We start from the raw sequence: 22681 nt of genomic DNA on the forward strand, positions 1-22681 counted from the left end.
TAAAGTAAACTGTAGGCGTCGCTTACCCAAAATATATAGAGAGAGGGTTATAATATCTATAACTGGTAATCCTAGTATCATGACCTGGTACATTATAGGTATCTGAATATTGGATGTAGAGAATACTGAAGATAATAATTAATTATCTCTATAACTGGTAATTCTAGTATCATGACCGGGTAAATTATAGGTCCTCTGAATATTGGATGTAGAGAAGACTGGAGCTAATAATTATATCTATAACTGGTAATTCTAGTATCATGACCTGGTAAATTATAGGTCCTCTGAATATTGGATGTAGAGAGACTGAAGATAATAATTATATCTATAACTGGTAATTCCAGTATCATGACCTGGTAAATTATAGGTCCTCTGAATATTGGACGTAGGGAAGACTGAGGATAATAATTAATTATCTCTATAGGTGGTAATCCTAGTATCATGACCTGGTAAATTGTAGGTCCTCTGAATATTGGATGTAGGGAAGACTGAAGATAATAACTATATCTATAACTGGTAATTCTAGTATCATGACCTGGTAAATTATAGGTCCTCTGAATATTGGATGTAGGGAAGACTGAAGATAATAACTATATCTATAACTGATAATTCTAGTATCATGACCTGGTAAATTGTAGGTCCTCTGAATACTGGATGTAGAGAAGACTGAAGCTAATAATTATATCTATAACTGGTAATTCTAGTATCATGACTGGTAAATTATAGGTCCTCTGAATATTGGATGTAGAGAGACTGAAGATAATAATTATATCTATAACTGGTAATTCTAGTATCATGACCTGGTAAATTGTAGGTCCTCTGAATATTGGATGTAGGAAAGACTGAGTATAATGATTAATTATTCTAAGGTTAGGTGATGTTTTAACTTTGAGGGGTAGCTTTATCCCTAATTGTCAAGTGATTACGTTTACGTGTGGTGCTCAGCCTAGAGGTGATGTGACACCGGTTTTAACAAGCCATATAAGGGCTGTAACACTTACCTGGTATTATATAATACATATTTGAAACTAAACTTGTGTTGTTGTCTTTCTAGTGAATTTAACGTTGGTTAATAGTAAATATAAATATATATACGATCCTATTCCCTGAATACCCCTAGAGCCAGCCACTCGGGTAGAAAACTACCTGATACAGGGAGATCTATATGTATAGGTTGGGATATTTGGAGATGTTACACCCATGGCGGGTTTCTGATTCTGTTACCGGGGAACTAAATGGTGGGAACAGTTGCCGGTAAATATATCAACCAAACTATGACCCATAAATATCAGAACTACAACCCCTACCTCAAAGTATTAACTGCAGAAAATGGTACCTTTCATGGCTCATTTTCGGTATAACCAGATGTTTCTACAACACCCCTAGTTTCGCACACAATTTGAGTACTTTTTTTTACAGGTACCCCATACATGTTCCAAGCACAAGGCTACTTGACACGGTGGTACTACATCAAATAAAATTGCATACATTTTTAGCCCAGATGAAACCAATGTTTTTTTACAACCAACACACTCACATTTATAACCAATCACAGGACTTGTGGTGTTAACTTCTCTATCAAAAGTGAGGTGCACCTCGAACTTCGACCCAGCCGGAAATTAGTTGGTATAGTGCAACCTGCCGGGCGGCGGTGGATAGAGTTTTCACGACGACAGAACGGATATACATAATACGATTCGTGCAGACGACATGGAGAAGGTTGACAGCCGACAAGTAGGGCCGGATTGCGACAGGCAGATGACATTTACAGGTGTGGCGGTCGGATACGTTTATAACTACCCACCTATTGCTCACTTGGAAGGAAACATAAACTCTTCTTCAGCGTTTTCTACTCAACTTTATAAATAATTAATCAGTGTCTTATCAACTTTATAAATAATTAATCTTTATTTATTATCTTACGGTTGAAAAAAAAAAATGACCGAGGTGGATCTTATCGGGCAGCAGGCGGTGAAGGGTGGGGTGGGCGACAGCGACAAGTGGATTACCATACAGCAGAACACGTTCACGAACTGGGTGAATCTTCAGCTGCACGGCACGGAGCTGCACGTGGAAGACCTGTACACTGACCTGTGTGACGGGGTCAAGCTGTGCGCCCTGGTGGAGGCCATTCAGAAGAAGAGGGTGGGCAGGGTGATCAAGAAGCCCATGAACCAGCACCAGTACCTGGTGAACATAAGCCTGGCGCTGAATGCCATAACCCAAGATAATGTCAAGCTCGTCAACATTGGTGAGTTCAAATGTTAAATTGTAAGTTCAATCATGAATATTGGTAAGTTCAAAGATGGGAAAGAGTTCGACCCATAGGCCTACCATTGGATCTATATCAAAGTCTAAGACTAGGCTAACCCTCCTAAGCTTAACCTTAAAACTAAGGAGGTACAACTCATGCCCAAAGGTGAATCAGAATCAAGTGGCATAGGAAGGTGCCAAAATGTGTGTGTGGGACATATATAAATGTGTATACATATATAAATGATCACTGCTTCTACTGGATCAAGAAAGTTGGGGGTGGGGGGAGATGTCCACCCCCCCCCCCCCCCAGCGTCCTACACCAGTGAGAATATTTGTTCAGAACATTTAGCATCAAACACTGATGAAAGTTTAACCACGGACAAGTTGTTAACATTGGTAAGTTCAAAGATTATTATTTTAAGTTCTGTCATGAACAAGTCCCAAATATTGTTAAGTTCAAACATGAATAAGAATAATTTTAAAGAACATTTATCATTAAACACTGATGTAAGTTTAAGTTTAAGCACAAATTCCAAGCATTGGTAAGTTCAAAGATGATTAGTTTTGAACAGTGGGCCCACCAATGGGGATCGATCCTAGACCAACTGCACATCAAGCGAATGTTTTTCCTCTAGGCTAAGTCCCACCTCTGTTGAGTTCAAATGAATGGTGGTAACTTCAGATATTGTAAGTTCAGTCATGAACAGGTCCCAAATATTGGTAAGTTCAAATATGAATCAGAATAATTTTTCAGAACATTTAGCATCAAACATTGATGTAAGTTTAACCACGAACATGTTCCTAGCATTGGTAAGTTCAAAGGTGAATCATTTTAAACAATGTTAAGTTCAAACACTTGTAAGTTCAATCATGAATAAGTTCCAATCATTGGTAAAGTAATGTTGGAAAGTTCAAAGGGGAGTCATTTTGAACAGTATGTTAAGTTTCAAGGATGATGTAATTTCATTCATGAATAAGTTTAAGCAAATTGGTAAAAAAAAGTAGGTTCAAAGGTGAGTTAGTTTGAACATTGGTAAGTTCAAACTGATAAATAAGTTTAAAGAATTGGTAAAATATCAAGTTAGTAAGTTTGAAAATCATTCAAAGGTAACACTGAACCATTTTGAACTGTTAAGTTCAAATATTGGTAAGCTCAAATACTACTATTAAGTTCAGTCATGAAAAGTTCAACCATGACTGGCAGTGTCTGCGCTTAACTTTTTTTTGAGTTGCCATCCGGGCAAGTGGTGACAGCACTTTCACTTGCCCGGATCTATTTTCACTTGCCCGAATAATATTTTCTAAAAAAACAACAATATTGCAACAGATTATAAGAGAAAACATTTATTTTGAGTACTTTCCTGCACTCAACCAACCCACTCTTTAAATAAATAACAGACATGCCACTGTGACTCCCCACTGTCACTGTTGACACCTACTTAGTATTCATGAGATGCAGTGAGCCACGAGTGGTAAACACGAACTATGCACGTGATGGGTCAAGAACTATGTACGTGTTAGAAGTTAAAACACGAGCTATGCACGTGTTAGGACTTGAGCTATGCATGTGTTAGGTTTGCGAAATCGCTTAGCGTTTCATATTAAATTAGATAATAGGATTATATAATTCCCGATTATATAATTTCCAACAAACAAAGATGCTTGCGTTCACCAAACGTTGAGCACTGGTATAACCAACACAACCCCTTCCTCCCCCACCCCATCTCAATGAAATAATAATAATAAAAAAAACCCCTAAAATATAATGTTCAGTGGATACGATCTATGACGTGTACACATAACCAGGGCTGAATCTTGTCGACATGAATTTGTGCCCAATTTTACATGCCACTTAACTTACCATACACCTATTCTTATATTGGGCATATGTTTATTTGTAAAAGCAGACCTACACTTTTCCATGGTGCAAAGTAGGCTACATAGCTGTACTTTTATTTATTTCTTAATTATTGATTTAAAAAAACAAAACAAAAATCGGTTGCCAGGCGGGCAACCTTACTGTGGGTTTTCAGTCGCCCGTCGTCGTTTTCAGTCGCCCGGGGTGATCGGGCGACTGTTAAGTTCGAACCCTGGACTGGTACATCAAAGGCCGTGGTATATGCATCCTGTCTATGGGATGGTGCATATAAAAGATCCTTTGCTACTAATGGACAAATGTGGCAGGGTTTTCTCTCTAAGACTATGTCACAATTACCAAATGTTTGACATCCGATAGTTGATGATTAATAAATCAATGTGCTCTTGTGGTGTTGTTAAACAAAACAAACTTTAACTGTGAAAAGTTCAAACAGTAATATATCAACACGGCTCACCCTGGCCATAGCCAAATTAGCCAGTTGCTAATTTTTATACAAAGTGGCTACATCAATTACATAGTGATTTCCCTACACATTAGCCAATTGCTAATTTTTATACAGTGGCTACATCAATTACATAGTGATTTCCCTACACATTAGTCAATTGCTAATTTTTATACAAAGTGGCTACATCAATTACATAGGGATTTCCCTACACATTAGCCAGTTGCTAATTTTTATACAAAGTGGCTACATCAATTACATAGTGATTTCCCTACACATTAGCCAATTGCTATTTTTTATACAGTGGCTACATCAATTACATAGTGATTTCCCTACACATTAGCCAATTGCTAATTTTTATGCAAAGTGGCTACATCAATTAAACTTTGGCTAATAAAATTTTCTTTAAATTAGCCACTTTTGGATAATCTTTTAAGGAAATACTCCACCACATGTGAAAATTGCAAAAACAAAGTTCTTTCCCCTGTGAGTCCTGTATCAAGCAGGATGTTCAAAGGTATTACTTTGATCAGTGGTGTAAGTTCAAATGGTGTCACGTTCACACTAATAATAGGGCCAGAACTAGACAAAAATAACAGAAAAGAATCCGAGCAGTCATTTGATATACAGTGAAACCTCTCAAGACCGGACCCTCGGTAAACCGGAATTCCCTCAAAACCGGACATTTCACAAAGTCCCTTTTTAAAAACCAGGGGCCTAATTCACAAAGGTCTCTTAGCTCTGTCAGACAACAAAGCATCCTCTTTGGAAGTCTTTTAGTATTGCAATGCGAGAGTTTAGTGAATTAGGCCCCAGGACAGAACTTAACCTCTGTAAACCAGATCCCTCTTAAAAGTGAACATTTGTCTTGGTCCTAAGGGTGTCCGGTTTAGAGGGGTTTCGCTGTATATAGGGTCTTGTCCAGCTCCACAAAAGGGCACTGTCATTTTTCATATTTTATCATTTCAAATATACAGTGAAACCCTTCTAAACTGAACATTTGTCTTGGTCCTAAGGGTGTCCGGTTTAGAGGGGTTTCGCTGTATATAGGGTCTTCTCCAGCTCCACAAAAGGGCACTGTCATTTTTCATATTTTATCATTTCAAATATACAGTGTTTGTCCTAAGGGTGTCCGGTTTAGAGGGGTTTCGCTGTATATAGGGTCTTCTCCAGCTCCACAAAAGGGCACTGTCATTTTTCATATTTTACTCTCGAGTGCCAAATAAACGTACACCTACGTTTATTAAATTTGTGAAAAAAAATTGGTGTCTACGTTTATTCAGCACCCTACGTTTAATTACATCTTTAAAAAATGTAACCCCCCTACGCTAATTCGGCACCCAACGCTTATTACAATTCTTAATTTATCAAATAGTACCGATTTTCCGCGATCACAGAAGTGGATGGAATTGCGGTATTTACAATTTTCCGAGTTGTCAAATAAAATGCCAACTTTTGTTTTCAAATAATACATTTATTTATTTATTTATTAATATACATACATTGTTTTTCTGCTTAATTGATCATTTAAACCATTCAGGCACAACAAAGTATGTTACTCTACAACAAAATGTAAACCCACGTTTACGAACATTGTTGGCCGCCATTTAGTTTTTATCGCTCGGCTCGGTTCGGTTTTATTCGGTTGGGTAAATTCCAAGGATGCGTTCGATTGAGTGCTCGCCTGTAAATCGATTAAACAGTTCATGCAAGCACTTTATTATATAAATTAATCAATTACACTTCATCTTTTCACCAAACATTGAAGACGGGAGTACCGAATTCTTAAAGGTAAATATGACTTTTTAAGCTATGTATACTAGAGTAGATAAAGTACAGTTCCTTTAGGATAAGGGGAACTGGCCCAAACTTTATCTACATTCTTTCCTCTTTTTATATATATATATATTTTTTTTACATTACAAATTCCACTCATTTTAATTACAAATTCCACTCAACCTTTTTATTTTCACTTGCAAATAGAGTCTATTAGAAATTAGCGAGAAAAATTAGGCAGTCACATCCCCATACTGCGTTCCAGTTCCGGCACGTTCCACTAACAGCTGGCATGGCCGATGACCACAGTTGTTTGTTAATTTTCAGCTGAGATTTATGCATGCCAGCCCCTGGCATCATAAGTGTCCCCACCTATGCTTTAAAAATAAAGAATGTTACAGGTAAAAATTAAGTTCATGAAATTACGTCTTGTTATAATTAACCATGTGTTAAATATAGGAGATGAATCTAGCGAGCTGTCATCCACCCTGATTGGTTTGGTTTTCAAGCCTGGAGCTTTTGGATTTTTTTTCAAAGCTGCAATCTCGCCTCACATTAATTATCATAATTTCATTTAAACGTACAAACACACTTACAGTTTTAATTAATTGTGTGTGACAATAACTCAGTTGTAACAGTTAGATAATAGAAACATATGTTTATAGTGAACACATTTTTTCATACTATGGAATTTACTACAAGTTATTTATTTCTGAGCCGCTTGTTTTCTAAATTAAATAACAATAGTATATTTTTGTTATTTCCAAAACACTTATTTTTATTTTTAAGTGAAATCAAATTCTGTTTTCATTACTAGTCAATTTTTACAATTTAGCTAAATTTCCAGACCCTATGCTAATTCCGCACTCTACTTTTAATTGATTTTAGACAAATTTCCAGACCCTATGCTAATTCGGTGGACCTATTGGGCTATTTGTCGTTCCATCCAGTGCTCCACAACTAGTTTAATAAAGGCCGTGGTATGTACTATCCTGTCTGGGATGTGCATATAAAAGATCCCTTGCTGCTGATCGAAAAAAGTAGCCCATGAAGTGGTGACAGCGGGTTTCCTCTCTCATTATCTGTGTCGTCCTTCACCATATGTCCGATGCCATATAACCATAAATAAAATGTGTTGACTGCGTTGTTAAATAAAACATTTCTTTCATAAAACATTTCTTTTTTCAAAAGAGAGATGTACATTCGATTATCTAATTAATCTGCTGTTTAACCTAAGGTTCTAAAATACATAGATCTCGGCTCTAGGGTCAAATTTTACACACACTGTCTCAAACCGTATCTTCTCCCTGCATTTGCTCACATACCCAGCAAGCCATTTGTTTCTCAGGAGAACATTTTACTTTTGACTTACTATTTAAAAAAAATAATAATAAAAAATAAATAAATAAATAAATAATAATACCAGCAGGCCATATATATTATTTCCTTTTTTCTGAGACTTGTTCAGGATTAAGAAGTCTTGCTTTTACAAAATAAAAAGGTGAGTTAGTAGCAAGGGATCTTTTATATATGCATCATCCCAAAGACAGGATATCACGTACCACGGCCTTTGATATACCAGTTGTGGTGTACTGGCTAGAACTAGAAATAGCCTAATGGGCTTAAAAGGTGAGATACACACATGTATGTACTGTATGTACTACGTTTTTGCAATTGAAGGCCTTGGCTGTGATGATATCGACATATCTTATATATGTATGTACTGTATGTACTATGTTTTTGCAATTGAAGGCCTTGGCTGTGATGATATCGACATATCTTATATATGTATGTACTGTATGTACTATGTTTTTGCAATTGAAGGCCTTGGCTGTGATGATATTGTGGCAGGTGATATTTCAGTAGTAATAAGTGTATATATAGTTTGCTATTTTTAATATTATGTTTTAGGTATTTGTCAGATATAGTTGTCTGCCAAATAGTATTTATTTTAATAGTTCTCTTAAGTCAGTTATCCTTTATCTGATTGGATAATAGCACTGCATGCTTTTCATGTTCACAATTCACACTAACAGCAGACATGATGGATATGGGATTTTGACTGCAGGACAGATTACATTTACAGGTTTTGACAGTAGTGACAACTCACTTGTGAAATCATTGTCGTGCGCCCGTGTACCGCATACAGGGGTGTTTCTCATTGTCGTGCGCCCGTGTACCGCATACAGGGGTGTTTCTCATTGTCGTGCGCCCGTGTACCGCATACAGGGGTGTTTCTCATTGTCGTGTGTCCGTGTACCGCATACAGGGGTGTTTCTCATTGTCGTGCGTCCGTGTACCGCATACAGGGGTGTTTCTCATTGTCGTGCGCCTGTGTACCACATACAGGGGTGTTTCTCATTGTCGTGCGTCCGTGTACCGCATACAGGGGTGTTTCTCATTGTCGTGCGCCCATGTACCGCATACAGGGGTGTTTGTCATTGTCGTGCGTCCGTGTACCGCATACAGGGGTGTTTCTCATTGTCGTGCGCCTGTGTACCACATACAGGGGTGTTTCTCATTGTCGTGCGTCCGTGTACCGCATACAGGGGTGTTTGTCATTGTCGTGCGCCTGTGTACCACATACAGGGGTGTTTGTCATTGTCGTGCGCCTGTGTACCACATACAGGGGTGTTTGTCATTGTCGTGCGTCCGTGTACCACATACAGGGGTGTTTGTCATTGTCGTGCGCCTGTACCACATACAGGGGTGTTTGTCATTGTCGTGCGCCTGTGTACCGCATACAGGGGTGTTTGTCATTGTCGTGCGCCTGTGTACCGCATACAGGGGTGTTTGTCATTGTCGTGCGTCCGTGTACCGCATACAGGGGTGTTTCTCATTGTCGTGCGCCCGTGTACCACATACAGGGGTGTTTCTCATTGTCGTGCGCCCGTGTACCGCATACAGGGGTGTTTCTCATTGTCGTGCGCCCGTGTACCGCATACAGGGGTGTTTCTCATTGTCGTGCGCCCGTGTACCGCATACAGGGGTGTTTCTCATTGTCGTGCGCCCGTGTACCGCATACAGGGGTGTTTCTCATTGTCGTGCGCCCGTGTACCGCATACAGGGGTGTTTCTCATTGTCGTGCGCCCGTGCACCACATACAGGGGTGTTTCTCATTGACACATTGATTCTTCCACGAGAGTAAAAAAGGTTTTCCAAACAAGACGTGTTGTTGTTATCAATACTTGGACCCTGTTACAATATCAACTTATATAATATATGTACAGTGGACTTTGTCTAAACCGGACTCACTTCGTACCGTCGAAATAGTCCAGTTTACATAGAGGACCGGTTTAGACAGAGTTCATCCAGAATTATGGTTCTTGAATGATCGACAACTTGCGATCAACAATGACATTTGAACCTAAGGATGGTTGGAAAACAGTCATACAAGCCAGACTTGCAATTGATTATTTTGCAGACCTAAAAATATACTTAAAGGGACATTTCTGAGTTGCTGCAATTTTTAAGATGTTATCGACTAATAGACTTTCTAACCATTGTAATTACATATCAAATATATTTTTCTGCATAAAATAGTGGCTGCATATTAAAGGTGTTTCTGGTCATTCTAATATTTGTACTAGGTTAAATTTCATTTTATTTCCTAAAACATTAAATTTATTTATACGTACGAAATTATTTGAATACAAAATCCAGATCTAACGACCTACCGCAATAAGAGTAAACTTCACACAAGTGTGATTACATTTTGTATTTGATCTTGCGACCGGCCTCGGTGGCATCGTGGCAGGCCATTGGTCTACAGGCTGGTAGGTACTGGGTTCAGATCCCAGTCGAGGCATGGAATTTTTAATCCAGATACCGACTCCAAACCCTGAGTGAGTGCTCCGCAAGGCTCAATGGGTAGGTGTAAACCACTTGCACCGACCAGTGATCCATAACTGGTTCAACAAAGGCCACGGTTTGTGTTATCCTGCCTGTGGGAAGCGCAAATAAAAGATCCCTTGCTGCCTGTCGTAAAAAGAGTAGCCTATGTGGCGACAGCGGGTTTCCTCTAAAAAAATCTGTGTGGTCCTTAACCATATGTCTGACGCCATATAACTGTAATTAAAATGTGTTGAGTGCATCGTTAAATAAAACACTTCTTTCTTTGATCTTGCGACGCCGTCCTGATTATTTGGCAATTGACGATCATTTTTTAACTAATTAAGCAGCCTGTTGTTCAGTCAAATCCCAATCTGGTGTAGACATAGATAATTAATGCATGAACGGTTCTTTCATTCTTGATTTTTGATCCGGAGTCCGGAGTAGACAGAGTACGGATTAGGCAGAGATTTATACCTAAGAGATAAACGGTAGCTGGACGGGACTTTAGAAATGGACAGGTTTACGCAGAGATCCAGATTACACAGAATCCGGTTTAGACTGTCCACTGTATATATATATATAATATATATATGTCAAGTTTTGTGACATTTATCATAGACCATTGTTACTTGTATGCTTTTGGTAGAAATATTGCTGATCAAGAGTTTGAAAACAAAATGTTCCCTGACAGGGCTCTAGATCTCACTAATTTCGGCACAACCGGGACTTTTGTCTTTTCTGAGCGCAGGAAGATTGTTTTATACCATCATTACCAGCTGCTGTAGAATTGTCAGTATTTAGAAATGCATTTCAAGTTATTTTAAAGGGACATACCCTAGTTTCAATCTGTGAAAATCAACTCTAAATTTAGTTATCTACAAACCTGTAACACATATGGATAACATTACAATTGAGTGAAACATGAGTCTGTGACTTTAAAATGATGAAATACCCACTAATAATACACTAAAACTCGACTCCATAACTGTTACTTCTGAGACGCACGTTCGTTTAAAAAAAATATGAGAAATGTATTTTGTGATATTAAAACCACCAGGATGACCAAAAACACTTCGAATGTACGGAAATTGATAATCTAAACCATAAACTCTAAGTAAAGTATGATTTCAGTTATCAAAAACGGCTATAATAGTCAAAAATATGTCTAAGTGTTTAAAAACTAGGGTGTATCCATTTAATCTAAATAAACTTAACAGTTCAGTGGTTCTGAGGTGAAATATTTTGAGGTCAGCATATTAGTACTCAATTTGGGAGTGTGCATTTTGGACACAACGTTTACAGGAAACATTTTATTTTCAAAGTCTCGATTAGCAATATTTCTAATCAACTGAAACTTGATTAGCAATATTTCTAATCAGCTGAAACTTGATTAGCAGTTACTGTTTAATGTTTTATAATTACATATGTATGTAGCGATGTCTGAAACTTGTGTAGCAAATCGTGATATGATATTGAACAAAATGTAGCGTTTATTGCCTCGACTTTGATGCAGTGTATAAAGCCCTGTCTGATTTATGGTACCTGTGCCTTTTAATTGCATAGGGCTCTTGTATAATTTGCAGGCGTGATTTAGCTCAGTCGGTTGATGCATTCAACTGATTGGGGTTTTTCTCATTCCAACCAGTGCACAACAACTGGTCAGAGGTCGTGGTATGTGTTGTCCTGTCTGTGGGAAAGTGCATATAAAAGATCCCTTGCTGCATTAGGGAAAATGTAGCAGGTGTCCTTTTATAACTAAATGTCAGAATTACCAAATATTTGACATCTAGATTCTTGTATTATTTGTGTGTTTTTGTCCACAGGAAGTGAAGACATCATGAACTTGATTCTTGTATAATTTGTGTGTTTTTGTTCACAGGAAGTGAAGACATCATGAACTTGATTCTTGTATAATTTGTGTGTTTTTTGCCCACAGGAAGTAAAGACATTGTGGACTCGAACAAGACGCTCATCCTCGGTTTGATATGGCACCTCATCTTGCACTACCAGATCGGCAAGATGAAGATGCTGCCGAAGAAGCTGATGTTGGCATGGCTGCATGCCGTCATCCCCGACTGCCACATCAACAACTTCACGTCCGACTGGAACAATGGCGTCTCGCTGCAGTAAGCGTGCACATTTCTTAGCTAATTGTCATCTCGACAACTCATGTTCACATTTCTCAGATGATTGTCATCTCGACGACTCACTTTCACATTTCTACGCTAATTATCATCTCGACGACTCAATGTTCACATTTCTCAGGTAATTATCATCTCAACAACTCACTTTCGCATTTCTCAGTTAATTGTCATCTCAACGACTCATGTTCACAATTCTCAGCTAATTTTCATCTTGATGACTCACATTCACATTTCTCAGTTAATTGTCATCTCAACGACTCATGTTCACAATTCTCAGTTAATTGTCATCTTGATGACTCACATTCACATTTCTCAGTTAATTGTCATCTCAATGACTCATGTTCACATTTCTCAGCTAATTTTCATCTCGACGACTCACATTCATAATTGTCAGTTATTATCTTGACGACTCGCATTCACATTTCTCAGCTATAATTGTCTTCTTGATGAGTCGCATTCACATTTCTCAGCTATAATTGTCTTCTTGATGAGTCGCATTCACATTTCTCAGCTATAATTGTCTTCTTGATGAGTCGCATTCACATTTCTCAGCTATAATTGTCTTCTTGATGAGTCGCATTCACATTTCTCAGCTATAATTGTCTTCTTGATGAGTCGCATTCACATTTCTCAGCTATAATTGTCTTCTTGATGAGTCGCATTCACATTTCTCAGCTATAATTGTCTTCTTGATGAGTCGCATTCACATTTCTCAGCTATAATTGTCTTCTTGATGAGTCACATTCACATTTCTCAGCTATAATTGTCTTCTTGATGAGTCACATTCACATTTCTCAGGTAATGATCGTCTCGACGACTCACGTTCACATTTCTCAGCTAGTTGTCATCTCAGTGACTCACAACCTGGGCACATATTTTCGAAGCTATCTTAGCACTACCAAATTGTTAGTGTTCACATTTCAGTGATAGAAATAATCAGAAGTTTTTACTAGTCTACTGGCACAAATAAATCTAGAAATCTACTTGTCTGCCAATATTTTCACTTGTCCAAATATTAGGTTTGTTTTATTCAAATATAAGGATCATGTTTTAGATTGCTCAAATTAAAACTTTATTGAAAATTTTTACTTGTCCATTGGACAACTACCAAGGTACATTTTGTTTGGGCAGATTTTCACTTGTTAGGACAAGTGGACAATGCTTATTTCGAACACTGCATTTCTCAGCTAATTGTCTTCTCCATGACTCCTGGGTACATATTTTCAGAGCTATTATAGCACTATAAAATTGTAAAACCATCGTAGGCTATGATGTCAATATGGCATATGCTGTAGTGACATCATAGCCTACAATGGTTTTACCATTTCGCAGTGCTAAGATAGCTTCGAGAATATGTACCCAGACCTGTAGGCTATCACATCACTATACATATTTGACATAACGTTTGAGTCGATACTTGGTTAACTGTATTTTTATGTGGTCCCCATAATATTGACACAACGTTGCTCGACTGTAAGTTTAAAAATGTGCTGAGATATCATTGGCAAATTTTTTTTCCTTTATAGTCATTGGATATCGGAAACAAGGGTGTCAGCAACTTGCCTGTCATTTGACACATTTGTATAAACCAATAATTAGTTTAATAATTATCTCATCTCGTCTTGTCTCGCCTCGCCTCGCCTTGGCTTATCTTTGAGAATTCTGTCATTGTCAGTTATCTCATATTTCGCTGGTTTTATAATCTTAGTAGAAATATACATATATGAGTTGATGCACCAAGTCTGACTGATTTACATTTGTTTGTTTTCAGTGCACTCATCGACTACTGCCAGCCTGGTCTGTGTTCCAACTGGAAGTCACTCAGTCCAAATAACAGGTAACATTATAACACAATACACTAACCTTGCGATATAATACGTATCACGATACTTAGCCCATGATACGATACGTATCACGATACATAGCCCATAATACGATACGTATCACGATACATAGCCCATGATATGATACATATCACGATACATAGCCCAAGATATGATAAGTATCATGATACATAGCCCAAGATACGATACATAGCCCAAGATACGATACATATCACGATACATAGCCCATGATACGATACATATTACGATACATAGCCCATGATACCATACGTATCATGATGCACAGCCCATGATACGATCTATATTATGATACATAGCCCATGATACGATACATATCACGATACATAGCCCATGATACGATATGTATCGCGATACATAGCCCATGATACGATACGTATCACGATACATAGCCCATGATATGATACGTATCACGATATATAGCCCATGATAGGATACATATCACGATACATAGCCCATGATAGGATACATATCACGATACATAGCCCATGATATGATCACAATACATAGCCCATGTTACGATACATATCACAATATGATACATAGCCCATGATACAATATGTATCATGATACATAGCCCATGATACGATACGTATCACGATACATAGCCTACAATACCATACGTATCACGATGCACAGCCCATGATACGATATATATCACGATACATAGCCCATGATACGATACATATTATGATACATAGCCCATGATACGATACATATCACGGTACGATACGTATTACGATACATAGCCCATGATACGATACATATCACGATACATAGCCCATGATGCGATACGTATCACGATACATAGCCCATGATACGAATACATAGCCCATGATTGGATACATATCACAATACATAGCCCATGATACGATCATGATACATATCACAATATATAGCCCATGATACAATCACGATACATAGCCCATGATACGATACATATCACGATATGATACATATTACGATACATAGCCCAAGATACGATATGTATCACGATACATAGCCTATGATACGATACGTATCACGATACATAGCCCATGATATGATACATAGCCCATGATACGATACATATCATGATACATAGCCCATGATATGATACATATCACGATACATAGCCCATATGATACATATCACAATACATAGCTCATATGATACATATTACGATACATAGCCCATGATACAATATATATCACCAGGCCTCGAATTTGGCCCTTTGACACAGATCGTGTTTGAGTATGATGGATAACTAGTAACAGGCAAACTAATTTTCAGGTCTTTGATGCATATGACTAGGGCACTGCAACAATTTGCTGCATGGCCGCCATTAAATCTGAGCCCTAAGTTAGACATTTAAGCAATATTAATGCTAAGATCGCTTTGTTAAGTTCGATCCCTGTATCACAATAGCTGATTCACAATGTTTTCCTCATAAAACAAGGCATTGAAGCTTATAGGTGAAGTGATTTAAAAATAAGAAACAAACTTGATAAAAGTAAAAAGTTTTAATGCAGAAAGACCACACCATAGACACATTGACATGCATGTAAGCAGGCACACATATTCTCCATCCAGTAAGTACATACCAGTACAAATTGGTGTTGCTAAATAAATACAGTCTAATTAATATAGGAATTGATCTCTACAACTTAACTGTCTTGAACGCAAGGGCTTGTTCACGCAAGAACGTGCGCCCATGACAGGCGTGCACTACAACAGCTTGTTCTGAATGTGCATGTTAAAGCCTATGACCTGACCTGACCTATAGGAATTGAAACATGATCAAAATATGAATCGACATGTAAGCAAGAGTTGAGTGTATCATCTATCGTCAACAATGGTATCGTGATGTGTCGGTGTATCGTGACGCCCCGAAACATTATACACAGCTGAATAGCAACATTTATTCATATTAGCATTACTATCAAACAGCTGTATGTGATTGCAAATGAATCACTACGCATGTTTTCATGAGGTAGAAGTAATACTATGAGTGAATGATAGAAATACACGGTGAAAAGGTTTTAGGCCAGCTCATTTTGCCTGAATATCTGCATCGCTTTTGCCCAAATTTAAAGATCTGTCATTTGAGTTAGTGTGACAGTAACTGACAGGAAATAGCTGGAGTAAAATGTATGGAGGTGTCCTCTCTGACATTTGAGTTAGTGTGACAGTAACTGACAGCAAATAGCTGGAGTAAAATGTATGGAGGTGTCCTCTCTGACATTTGAGTTAGTGTGACAGTAACTGACAGCAAATAGCTGGAGTAAAATGTATGGAGGTGTCCTCATAAAAACGTGTCGGGACGTAGCCCAGTGGTAAAGCGCTCGCTTGATGCGTTGTCGGTTTATGATCGATCCCCGATGGTGGCCCCATTGGGCTATTTCTCGTTGAAGCTAGTGGTCCACAACTGGTTAACAAAGGCCATGGTATGTACTGTCCTGTAAGTGGGATGGTGCATATAACAGATCCCTTGCTGCTAATCGAAAAGAGTAGCCCATAAAGTAACGACAGTGGGTTTCCTCTCTCTGTATCTGTGTGGTCCTTAACCATATGTCTGATGCCATATAACCATAAATAAAATGTGTTGAGTACGTCGTTAAATAAAACATTTCCTTCCTTTTCATAAAAACATTATTCTCTTTCCATTCATAAAACAAAAACAAATTTAACATCTGTTTTGTTTAATGACACCACTAGAGCACAATGATTAATTAATCATTGGCTATTGGATAATCGGACATTTGATAATTTTGACTTGTAGTCATCAGAGGAAACCTGCTACATTTTTTCATTAACAGCAAGATATCTTTTACATATACTTCCCCAAAACAGGACAGCACATTCCACAGCTATTGATATACCAGTCGTGAGGCACTGGTTGGGATAGGGAAAAACACAACAGTAAAACTGAAAAAAGACATCACATGCAGTCTTCATCAGGAAAGGCAAGTGAGCACATTCCACAGCCTTTGATATACCAGTCGTGAGATGCTGGTTGGGATGGGAAAAAAACCCAGTCTTAAAGCAGAAAACCCCCCACGCCATGCAGTCTGCCATGAAGGAAGGACATGTTTTATTTAACGACGCACTCAACAAATTTTATTTACGGTTATATGGCATCAGACATATGGTTAAGGACCACACAGATATTGAGAGAGGAAACCCGCTGTCGCCACTTCATGGATGGACTCCTCTTTTTGATTAGCAGCAAGGGATCTTTTATATGCACCATCTCACAGACAGGTTAGGACATACCACGACCTTTGATATACCAGTCGAGTTTGACTTTCGTGGTGATTTACCAGTTTTTGACAGAGTTGTGCCCCTTGAACTTAGGAGATAGAAAAATATTTTGTGCCTGAAAGAGGACATGTATTGCTTTAGTGTTTGACTTTCATGGCGATTTACCCATTTTTGACAGAGTTGTGCCCCCTTGAACTTATGAGATAGGAAAATCTGTTGGGTGTGGTAGGGACATGTAATGCTTTAGCAGTATACTCTCATTTGTTAATTTAATTCAGTTCAATTCAGTTGAGTTTAACTGGTTGTTATTTGATTTATGTTTCAGACTGGAAAACTGCAGAGATGCTATGATGCTTGCTAAACAGCATTTTGGGATTCCGCTGATCGTGAGTCCGGAAGATTTCTGCAGTCCTCACCTGGACGAGCTGTCGGGTATGACATATCTGTCGTATTACATGAATGTAGACTCTCCGGGTTACAACGCCACAAAGAGGAATATCAACGTGCTGCTCATGGGGTCGCCTGTTGACAATTTCACAGTAAGTCGATTTAATGCCTTTAGGAAACAACACCAGGATATTTCAACTATGGTCAGGTTTTCCACATATTAATAATGTAGATATCTTATTATCTATATGTACCTTCTTTGTGTATATTAAAAAAACTTATGATGTATGTCATACTTAGTATGAGAGAGAGAGAGAGAGAGAGAGAGAGAGAGAGAGAGAGAGAGAGGGAGGGAGGGGGGGGGGGGGGGGGGAGAGGGGGGAGGGAGGGGGAGAGAGAGAGAGAGAGAGAGAGAGAGAGAGAGAGAGAGAGAGAGAGAGAGAGAGAGAGAGAGAGAGAGAGAGAGAGAGAGATTGCTTGCTGGCTTGCTGGCTGGCTGGCTTGCTGGCTGGCTGGCTGGCTGGCTGGCTGGATGGATGGATGGATGGCTGGATGGATGGATGGATGGATGGATGGGATAGATAGATGTGATAGATAGATAGATAGATAGATAGATAGATAGATTGATTGATGGCACACACTTAATTCTAATTCTTATCAAAATGTTATACATGTACTCAGGTATACAGATTTTTTTGGCTTGTAAACAAATGACCCATTGACAGCAAAATAAATTAACTGAGTTAATAATGGTAAATATCAAGTGGGTTTATGACATGGATATTATGGGTAAGTTCTCAGGGAACATTTTGTTCAGTATCGTGACACAATTTGCTATGCAAGTTTCAGAGCTCACTGCACAATTTTAAAACATTAAACAATAGTTGCTAATCAATTTTCAATTTACCAGATGTTGCTTATAAAATTTTGAAAACAAAATGTTCCCTGTTTCTAGGATGAAACATAATTATGTTTACCCTTAATTATGGCTGATTCAGCTAGCTAACCTTCCTTTCTTTTATTCACTGTTTTGCATACTTTCCTATCATTGTAGACCAAGTGTTGGATTTACAAATTATGTTTGATGGCTGATTGAACAATGTGCTGAGGTGCCTCTAATCTGACCTTTCTTTCTTTGTAGTGTTGGATTTACAAATTATGTGTGATGGCTGATTGAACAATGTGCTGAGGTGCCTCTAATCTTACCTTTCTTTCTTTGCCTGTGTTTTTCAGACTGACTGGAATGACGGGCGTGTCTTGTGTCGGCTGGTGAAGAATCTCGGGGGGCGGGTCAAGGGCTGGCCACACCTCAGCAACAACCCTGAGGAAAACATTGATGCAGGTCAGTGTAACCTAGTAACGGTAACAATGATTAATAAATCAGTCTGCTCTAGTGGTGTCATTAAACAAAACAAACTTTAATAACAGTAACATGCAATTTAAGCTGCTTCACCAAAAAGGGGTGGCTTTAATTTTGAATTTTGTTTTGTTTTGTTTAACGACACCACTACTAGAGATGGGTCTCCATGAGTACTCGGGCATGGGCAGTCTAGCAAGATGCGGGTCCGTTTGCAGGACTCGAGTCCCATGCAAGGAAAATCACTTAATTATATTTTTAACGTCAGTTTGCAGCCGTTACATTATAGGGCTTTGACAATATGTGGAGCTCAATGCAATGGCATGATTTGGCATTCATGTTCAGCGCTGAAATTAAAATGCATAATGCTATTTTACTTTATTCCTTAGTCTCATTATCAAAATATTTTTTATTGCATTGTTATTACTATAGTAAGGTTAAATGTGTATGTAATAAAATTTCTTACAGATAGTCCTAATAGGTGTTTAATTGTAAACTATTTGATTGAACACAAAGTCAGTGAAGTGTTTTTGTTTTTGTCTCAAACCAGTAGGGCGAGACGTAACCCAGTGGTGAAGCGCTGACTTGATGCGAGGTTGATTTAGGATCAATCCCCATCGATGGGCCCATTCGGCTATTTCTCATTCCAAGCTAGTGCAACATGACTGGTATATCAAAGGCTGTGATATGTGCTATCTGATTACCTGATAAGGAACGCATGGGAACTGATGAATAACGGATGTGTAACGGGGTCCACAGGATAAAACTGACGACTTCAGGAAAAGTACAGTATAAGTACCGTACATGTAACGGGTCTTCACCGGGTCCGAAACGGACAGCGACGTACATCCTCCGGGGTATATAATGTGGCTTCCCTGTCTCACCCCCTCAAGACCTGTGACCGTGAGGACCTTCACGATGGAGTGTCGTGTGAGACTCTGCCTGCAGTATCAAGTGGCCCTGATCCAGGCACAGATTGGCCTTCCTCCGTGCCTTGTCCTTGCCCTTCCCAGCCTTCCCAGCCTTCCCGGACTTCCCCTTGGTCATCTTGGAGAGAGGTGTTGAGCCAACTGGAGCCTGAGAACTGGGAACTATATTAACGTGCCCACATCCTTTCGGTTCAGGCACGCCCACCCTGGACTTGGTCTCTGACCTCGCCAGTGGCCGATTCCATGGCGGGAAGTGGAGCCTGACTGGGACTGGGAACTGTATTAACGTGCCCACATCCTTTCGGTTCAGGCACGCCCACCCTGGACTCGGTCTCTGACTTTGCCAGTGGCCGATTCCATGGCGGAAGGGGTGGAGCCTGATGATACTGTGTTCAGGTCAGGTCAGGTCAGGTCAAAGGGCTTTACGTGCACATTCAGAGCAAGCTGTTGTAGCGCACGCCTGTCTCCGTCCAGGACAGGAAAGGTGGGGGGGAGGGGGGGGTGGGGGGAGGAGGGACTGCCTGCACTGGCAGGTGCAAGTGAGCACCAGCAGCCTGACCGTGGACGGTAGCAGGCAGAGGGAGGGGGGGTAATGGTGCTATGGAATTTTGAATGGAGCAAGAATTATGCCAAAAGAGAAAAGGTGCGCAAGTTTAATTGAGGAATTTGGGTGCAGTTTTGAACGGTTGTCAAAAAGAAAGTTCCGGAGCTAATATAGGTTTTGACATTAGTGAATTGAGAGTAGCTCGTTAATTAGACCTCTATGATGCTGTGGTGTCTCCCTAGGTTGCCCATAGGACCCTTAAAAGGGGCCTGACCCCTTCTGGTCATTGCATGGCAACCCAGGGGAGACTGTTCAATTCACTGGACTATTTATACCCGTTTTGTCCGTCACGTGACCTGTACAAATACGTTCGAAGAACGTTTTGTCAGTTTCTCATGCGTTCCGCTTTCGTTTTGACCGGATCTTTTCCATTACTTGTACAGTGATGTCCGTTACAGTGGCCGGTAATTGTCCTGTACTTGTCCGGTGATTGTGTGGTCATTGCTAAATATCGAGTGTTCTTCTGTTCGAAGGGCCTCGAGCCGCAACGGAGACGACTTTCACCACCAGATAATTTTTCTTTCGCTCCGTTGGACGTCCGTTAACGCTTTCCGGCAAGGTGTGACGTACAGTAGCTTTAGACTGTATGTCAAAATTACCAAATATTTGACATCCATTAGCCGATGATTAATAAGCCAATGTGCTCTAGTGGTGTTGTTAAACAAAATAAACTTCAACTATCCCAGCCAGTATCCCATTACTTGCACATTAAAGGTCGTAGTATGTGCTGTCCTGTCTAACACTTATCATCATTTGATTCCAGGTAAGGGCGGGATGTAGCCAAGTGATAAAGCATTCACTTGATGTGCGGTCGGTTTGGGATCGATCCCCGTTGGTGGTATACGACTAGTATATCAAAGGCTGTGGTATGTGCTGTCCTGTCTGTGGGATGGTGCATATAAAAGATTCCTTGCTACCAATCGGAAAGAGCAGCCCATGAAGTGGCGATAGCGGGTTTCCTCTCTCAATATCTGTTTGGTCCTTAACCATATGTCCGATGCCATATAACAGTAATTAAATGTGTTGAGTGTGTTGTTAAATAATTCATTTCCTTCATTCCTTGATTCCAGGTATTGAAGGGGCTAGGGTTCTAGGTGTGGAGCCCATACTTTCTGCCATTGTCCTGTCTAACAATTAACATTGTTTGATTCCAGGTATTGAAGGAGCTAGGGGTCTAGGCATGGAGCCCATACTTTCTGCCATTGTCCTGTCTAACATTTAACCTCGTTTGATTCCAGGTATTGAAGGAGCTAGGGGTCTAGGCGTGGAGCCCATACTTTCTGCATAGGAGATGTCCTGTCTAACATTTAACATTGTTTGATTCCAGGTATTGAAGGGGCTAGGGGTCTAGGCGTGGAGCCCATACTTTCTGCCAAGGAGATGTCCGAAGCTGAAGTGGAACACATGGGAATCATGGCGTATGCGGCATACTTCACCCAGTTAACACCCGTAAAGTCTCTGGCAGAAAAGGCCGTTATTGATGGTGATTTCGCAAATGTGTATGTCGGTCAAGAGGTATGCTCACATATACAGTGAAATCCCTCTAAACCGGACAGACACCCATAGGGCTAAGTAAAAAGTCTTGTTTTAAGATGTCTGGTTTAGAGAGGCTCTCTTCTGTATTGGTATTTAAATATGAACCATGAAAAAGGGGAATTCCAGTTTACAAAGCATGGCTCGAACATAAGGATTTGTGACCCATGGCATTTAAAAAACAAAATTGCCATACATGAAACAGGCTACCAACAGCAATTCTGAGCCTGCCTATGGCAATTTTTTACAAGTGACATTTGCAGCAAATCATCATGACTGAAAGGATATTTATGTAGACATATTTTAAATGTACAAATGTTAAATACTGGCTGATAATGTACACCAGGTGTATACATTTTGCTGTTGAGGAGTTTTATCATAGGCAGAAATTTTTATCGAGCGGCATAAAAGTGCCATCAGTGATGCTCCCAACCC

At 39.4% G+C, this 22681-nt stretch overlaps 1 protein-coding gene across 1 annotated transcript in view; it reads left to right on the plus strand.

Moving 5' to 3' along the window:
- The first annotated feature begins 1656 nt into the window (after positions 1-1656).
- The window catches only part of LOC121383360 (filamin-C-like), a 32298-nt gene continuing 11273 nt past the window's right edge, over positions 1657-22681 (plus strand). The window contains exons 1-6 of the mRNA XM_041513384.1: positions 1657-2251; positions 12124-12313; positions 14103-14168; positions 17762-17975; positions 19057-19165; positions 22041-22228. Of these exons, the coding sequence (XP_041369318.1) occupies positions 1939-2251; positions 12124-12313; positions 14103-14168; positions 17762-17975; positions 19057-19165; positions 22041-22228 (1080 nt within the window). The 5' untranslated portion in view covers positions 1657-1938. The remainder of the gene's footprint in view (positions 2252-12123; positions 12314-14102; positions 14169-17761; positions 17976-19056; positions 19166-22040; positions 22229-22681) is intronic.

This window comes from Gigantopelta aegis, chromosome 1 (genome assembly GCF_016097555.1).
Source record: "Gigantopelta aegis isolate Gae_Host chromosome 1, Gae_host_genome, whole genome shotgun sequence".
In the NCBI taxonomy this organism is placed as follows: Eukaryota; Metazoa; Mollusca; class Gastropoda; order Neomphalida; family Peltospiridae; genus Gigantopelta; species Gigantopelta aegis.